Source organism: Eurosta solidaginis, chromosome 5 (assembly GCF_040869045.1).
Source record: "Eurosta solidaginis isolate ZX-2024a chromosome 5, ASM4086904v1, whole genome shotgun sequence".
Classification (NCBI taxonomy): Eukaryota; Metazoa; Arthropoda; class Insecta; order Diptera; family Tephritidae; genus Eurosta; species Eurosta solidaginis.
The window spans coordinates 193,242,128-193,249,016 of record NC_090323.1 but is presented as its reverse complement, the minus strand read 5'-3'; the positions used below and the strand labels follow the sequence as shown (position 1 = coordinate 193,249,016).

At 39.5% G+C, this 6,889-nt stretch overlaps 1 protein-coding gene across 6 annotated transcripts in view; it reads left to right on the top strand.

Annotated features, from left to right (window-relative positions):
* The first annotated feature begins 1,196 nt into the window (after positions 1-1,196).
* The window catches only part of Ptp61F (Protein tyrosine phosphatase 61F), a 118,971-nt gene continuing 113,278 nt past the window's right edge, over positions 1,197-6,889 (top strand). For all 6 annotated transcript variants that reach the window (XM_067787116.1, XM_067787115.1, XM_067787113.1 and 3 more), the window contains exon 1: positions 1,197-2,078. In XM_067787116.1, the coding sequence (XP_067643217.1) occupies positions 1,875-2,078 (204 nt within the window). In that variant the 5' untranslated portion in view covers positions 1,197-1,874. The remainder of the gene's footprint in view (positions 2,079-6,889) is intronic.

Below are 6,889 nucleotides of genomic sequence, written 5' to 3'. Positions count from 1 at the left end.
TTGAGGGTGGGTATAAGCACCGGGCGTCGCAACACCACCCGCGGCGCCCCCAAGTTATATTCGGCCCTTTTTGTTTATACCCTTTTATATTTATTTTCAGTATTTTTTTTTTGATTTTCAGAGTTAATAACTGGCCATGTCCGGTTCGGTAAATTTTTTTTGCGTTAGATTTTTTTGGGTTTTTTTTGAATTTGAATTTTTTTGAATGTTAACGGTCTGTCCGTGACATCCGGTTCGGCCGGATGTTGTTTTATTTTGAATTATAAGCGTTTTGAGTCGTCTCTGCGCTTTTTGACAGTTGAGTTTTGATAGGCATGATAGGAATTTTTTTCTGTTTATGGCGCAGGAACAGTAAGGTTGGCAAGGACCCGCCCCAGCCGACAATGACTAGCCACTGTGCACCAACACATCATGCCGACCGCCTTCCTTACTGCTTCCACTGTAAATGCGATTCCATAACAAACTCTCGCGCTTTTAGAGACTTGCCTTTTTTCATAGAAATCAACATAATTAACTTTGTATCGTTTTTCTTAATAAATCACATTAATTAAGGTATTAGAAGACTATTTTCCCCAAAAACGTATTCAATGTAAAGGGCCAATTAAGCTTCCTTAACCCTAACGCCATAGTCGTAACCATACCCATATCCATAACCATCTCCAATGTGATCGATTAATGGTTCCTTAACCTAAAAACCGTTAAAATTTCATAAAAATGAAGAAAACGCAAAAAATTACAAACATATTCCACAAAAAATAAGTCTCTTAGGTATAACGTATCCAAAACAATGGATAAAATATACAAAAAGTTATTAAATTCACCCACTCAAATATTTTTAGGTTATGGATATGGTTTTATCTGGTTATGGTTTATGGTTATAAGTCACCATTAATTGGCCCTTAAATTCTCTGACATTAACTATGAAACATGAGGAATCGTGAATCGCAACACGTACCGAATTAACGTCATTTGAGCATGGTGAATCGCAAGATGTACCGATTTAACATCATTTGGTGAAACATGAAAACAAAAAAAAAAGGTTTTTCGAACTCAACCACCCTGTGTTGCCTTTTTAGCTGGCAGTGCTGTCACAAAAATGCAACCATGTGGGATTGAAATGGTGACTCGCGTTATTGAAGTGTTTAGTTCATATATGCCATTTTGACAGCTAATAAATTTTAGTGAATGGCGAACAGACGAAAAGAAAAAGTAAGCAAAGTAAGCGTGAAAAAGTGTGAAATTCCTTATTAAATTTCCTAATTTTTATTAGCAAGATGCAAAATTAAACTTAAAAGGGTGTGCGTGAGTGAAAGCGAGTACATTGCGAATTCGATTATTTTTATTAAAATTATTCGTACCAATTTGTGATAATTTTTACACAAAAAAAGTCTGCGCACTACGACAAATTCTTCGCTTTTCGTGTATGATTGCTGTTTTCTTTTATTTTTGTTGATTTTAATCACAAAAGAGTGCAACAAGATATTTATACTAAACTTAGAATAAAATAGTAATACAATTAATTATAGAAATTTGTAATTTATCCTGCAATGAAAGCAGAAAATATAAGCAACGCATCATCGATGTAAAAGTCGCCACATTTCATTAGAAAAGTTACTTGCAATTTTTTTCCTTGCCTTGGAATGGTGTGTGAAGAAGAAGTGGTGTGGTAAAACGACGAAAATAGAAATCAATTGATGTATTTAAGAAAATCGTATTTGATTTATTTATTGCATATTAAGTGAGGATTTAACGTAGAAAGAGTGAACAGCTGCTATTGAACAAAACAAATTTCTTTTATTGTTAAAAAGCGATAAAAAAATTTGTCAAAATAAATACGGAATAAAAAACGTATCCGCAAAACAAAGTGAGAAAAGATGACTTCAACGACCAACAAAAATGATGGCAGCTCGACGAATAATTGTGACAGCAGCAGCTCCAAGGCGGCTAGCAGTTCGAGCAGCACCAGCAACCCCGCCACCAAGGCGGCGGCAGGTAACGGCAATGTAAGCAGTGGTGGCATCATCGAAGCGGAGTACAATAAAATTGCTGATCGTCAAGGATGGCATAGATTTTATCAAGTAAGTAGTAATATGCAAGCAAGTTAATTTTTAAACACAAAGAACATATATATCTTATTTTTCATTCTACTGGCGTGCACAAAAATAACCAAGACGTTGTAAATCCCCAACAGCAACAGTCTGAAAGTGTTTGATTGTATAAATACGCTTGAGCAAACACCCCACTGCATCGCCATGTATGCTCGTTAACGAAACAAATTGATTTTAAATGGAAATTTTTCAATTATTTATTAAAATATGATGCCCTTAATTGCTTATCGAGAGAAAATTTGAGTGTACAATGAATGCAATTTTTGTATTGTAAAACTTGTATGCGCCTAAAATGCAAACTAAGTTTACTAACTGAAATCAAACAATGGAATATGAAAAATTATAGCTTTTTGCGCTTACTAAAAAATTTACTATGAAAAATGTTTGACTAAATATTGCATAGATGAATACTGCGAAGAGATAGTTCAATACATTTTAATCGCAGTTGCCATATTTAGTAGTATGTTTCTAAGTTTCTTAATAATTCTAATATCCATCATCTTCACAGTTATTACTAAACTGTGTTATTTTTTTCTTGTTTTGATGTTGTTGTTGTTGTAGGCTCATACTCTTCCAACGAAATCTATGAGAAAATCAAGAAGTAAGCCAAAAAGTAGAAAGCATTACAAATATACGTACAACCCAGCTTGCATTGTAAATATGCTTGTATCTATATACATATGTATGTATGCACACATACAGTAGTGCTGAAATAAATAGCATTTAAGCAATGAATTTGACAGCCCTTTCTAAAAATATATCAATTCGCCCACCAATTACGAGCCATTGAGTGACGTGCATTTCATTGTACTTTTTTCACTTTGTGTGGATCCGGTTCTAAGGGGCACGTTTATTTAAATATATTTATTTTCCAAGAGATAACCAATCCACAATCTGAGAAATGTAATGCGCATTCAGTAAATTCATAGATACTTATCCAATATTGGTCATATCAAAACATTAATTTTGTCATATTTAACTTACCAGTCAGCTGCAAAGTCAGGATATTTGAATGATTATCCGGCTAGTTGATGTGTCTAACCCTTCACGCAGTGTGTGAATTATCACATAAGACTATTAATCGAATAGTGGAATATAACTTTTACGCAGTTTGAAAAACCATTATTCGGTTATGTGCCAGGAAAAATATTTGCCCGAAAAGTCGAACTTATCACCTGTTGTTGTTGTATTACCGATAAAGACGATCCCCGAATTATTTTCTATATATCTAAGCTACCTTCGCCACCAGAAGGAGCTACTATCGTTTACTACGCCGATGACTGCACAATAAGGGCCACTGGCCAAGGCCCACATATCGATGAGCTTTGCAACAGAATAAACGGCTATTTCCCTGATCTATCCAGTTTTTTCGCCTCGTGAAACCTGGCATTATTACCTTGCTGGCAGTACATGGGGAAAAGACAAAGAAACACTCATTACCACATACAAAGCAATTGGCCAGCCGATTGCATGTTACGCGGCCCCTATATGGTCGCCAAGCCTAAAAACTACTCACTGGAAAAAGCTACAGGCCAGCAAAAATACTGCTCTCAGAACCGCCACGGGCTGTCTCCTTATGTCCCCAGAACACCATCTACATAATGAGGCGAGACTACTTCCCATCAGGGAGAGAAATGAGATGCTAACCAAACAGTTCCTGTTGAATACCTAGAAATCTGGGCATCCCAACAGACATCTGATTGATGAGCCAACACCGTTTAGGGGCTTAAGGGGGTCATCTCCGTAAGCATTATGAGGAAATACGGCACTTGATAACTCAGCCGTATGAAGCAAAAAAACACAAGCAGGTCTCCATAAACAGGCGTCGGACCTTTATGCCAGGAATTGCCCGGTGAATCCAGTACTCAAAGAAAAGTACCCAAAAATTGTGGAGGAGGAACGCATACTCCCCAGGGAAACGCGTGTCCCTCTTGCTCAACTTCGTTCTAGATACTGTAACAGGTTACACTCCTACCTATCCAGAATCAACCCCGACGTACAAAATGTATGCCCCGCTTGCAATGTGTCCCCACATGACACCAACCATATTTTTTATTGGAATGTGGAACCAACGCCTCTAACACCCCTTTCATTATGATCCACCCCTGTTGAAACAGCAAGTTTCTTTGGACTCCCGTTAGAGGATATTGATGACAATTTGTGATCGGTCGCGGCTGTTAGGTGGGGCGAAGCACTGCTACAACAACAACAACACGAATGCATACTCCCCAGGGAAACGCGAGTCACTCTAGCTCAACTTCGTTCTGGATACTGTAACAGGCTAAACTCTTACCTATCCAGAATTAACACCGACATACAAAATGTATGCCCGCTTGCAATGTGTCCCCACATGACACCAACCATCTTTTTTATTGGAATGTGGAACCAACGCCTCTAACACCCCTTTCATTATGATCCACCCCTGTTGAAACAGCAAGTTTCTTTGGACTCCCGTTAGAGGATATTGATGACAATATGTGATCGATCGCACCTATTGGGTGGGGCGAAGCACTGCTACTACAACAACAATATCCCCGAAGGTTTTGGGGAGTGTTATGTTGTTGTTGTTGTTGTAGCGATTAGTTACTCCCCGAAGGTTTTGGGGAGTGTTATCGATGTGATGGTCCTTTGTCGGATACAGATCCGATACGCTCCGGTAACACAGCACCATTAAGGTGCTGGCCCGACCATCTCGGGAACGATTTATATGGCCACATTAAACCTTCAGGCCATCCCTCCCTCCCCACCCCCAAGTTCCATGAGGAGCTTGGGGTCGCCAGAGCCTCGTCTGTTAGTGAAACGGGATTCGCCGCTCGAAGGTGAGGTTGACAATTGGGTTGGAGAAGCTATATATTGCGCTACACAACCCCTTGAATCCCTGGGGATTGTTATCGATAATGATGGTCCTTTGTCGGATATAGATGCGGTACGTTCCGGTAACAAAGCACCATTAAGGTACTAATCCGACCATACCGGGAACGATTAATATGATCACATTAAACTTACTAAGCCATCCCACCCTCCACTCCCTGGTTCCTTGAGGAGCTTGGTGTCGTCATAGCCTCGCCTGCTAAATATCTGTATGATACATTCATATTTGTAATAGGATTCCCCTCGCGTAGGTGAGGTTGACAAATGGATTGCGGAATCTTTGAAGCTATAAAGCTTTGTATTGCGCTTATCAACCCCTTGAATCCCCCGAGCTTTTCACCTCGTCTACTACGGGTTGGCCATGCCTTAGACAGGTGGCTAGCCAAAATTAGTTAAATTTTACTTTACAAAGGGGCTGTAATTTCAGTATAGCCCGGTTTAACCCAACACATCCAACTTCCATGTTTAGATATACGACTGAACAGGGTAAACTAGGTTTACTGTTGTTAAAAATGCTGCCTCCTTTCTAAAATTCTGGAATATAGAAGTTCTAAGACCAACAGTGGCTTACCACTTGATAGCAGAAAATATGACCACTGGTCGTACGTCTGTTGAGTCGTATAAATCCATTGTTGTTGTTGTTGTAGCGATAAGGACATTCTCCGAAGGCCTTGTTGTTGTTGTTGTTGTTGTTGTTGTTGTTGTTGTTGTAGCGATAAGGACCCTCCCCGAATACCTTGGGGGAGTGTTATCGTTGTTGATGGTCCTTTGGCGGATGCAGATACGGTACGTTCCGGTACCAAGCCCGACCATCTCGGGAATTATGACCACATAATGGACATTCGACCTTCTAGGCCATCCCGCCCTCACATCCCCTAGATCAATGAGGAGTTCGGGGTCGCCAGAGCCTCGGCTGTTAATGAAACAGAATTCGCCACGGATAGGTGAGGTTGAAAATTGGGTTTGGAGAAGCTATATATTGCGCTGAAAACCCCTTGAAAAGGTTGCGCGACACAACCCCTTGAATCCACATATTTGTTATTTTAGTCACCTCTTATAGACAGGCATGCCTTCAGCGGGTATATTCTAAGCCCCCCAATCCGCTGGGGGTCGTAAAATTCGGTCTTTATAACATAAGTCTGTCTAGCCATCCGCCAAATGGAATAACTCTCTTCCGAAATCAATTTTCAGTTAATACCACGATTAAAGCTTTCCTTAAATGCTAGGTTTTACTAAAATAAAAGAGCAAATGAGCTTTGTCATCTTTAAAAGCTAGTTTCTTTATTTAAAATGTAGCTTTGGTTTTCCTAATAGTTTTTGAATCTTTTGCAATGAAATGATCGTTCTCTTGGAACATTTCTTAGTTGGAGTTGTTGCTGTTAATTTAGTTGCAGTGACAATGGGCCCTGTTACGACTCGTTCAGGTAAAACAAATCCCAGCCATACAGCGTATGAAAAAAAAGAAAGACGTATGATAAGGCAATGCTCAAGGTTTTAACCATAGGTCCTTGCAAATATACATACGTGGCTGAAATTGCTCTTCGGCATGCAGTCGATGTGTCTCCTCCAGGAAGGTGGCTTAGAGAGATATATTTTGTATTGCCTTTTGAAAAGTACGTTCTCTACCTTGGGGGATTTACGTGGATGTTATGGTCAATTTGCAGCAAGTTGCTAAGGGTTTACTTGGCAACTTCTAGATTTCACTACCGCATCTAAATGCTTACAGTGACGTTTCTGGGAAGCATAGAGTGGACACTTTCGCAATACCACGTTTCTTTTAATAATAACGTCTTACACATTTGAAGTAATCGCATATAGTTATAGGAAGATTTCAAAATCTATCAGAGACCGCTCTGGCCCAACTAATATATAAGGAATTCGACCACCGCCGGCAAAGAAGACTCGCAGCA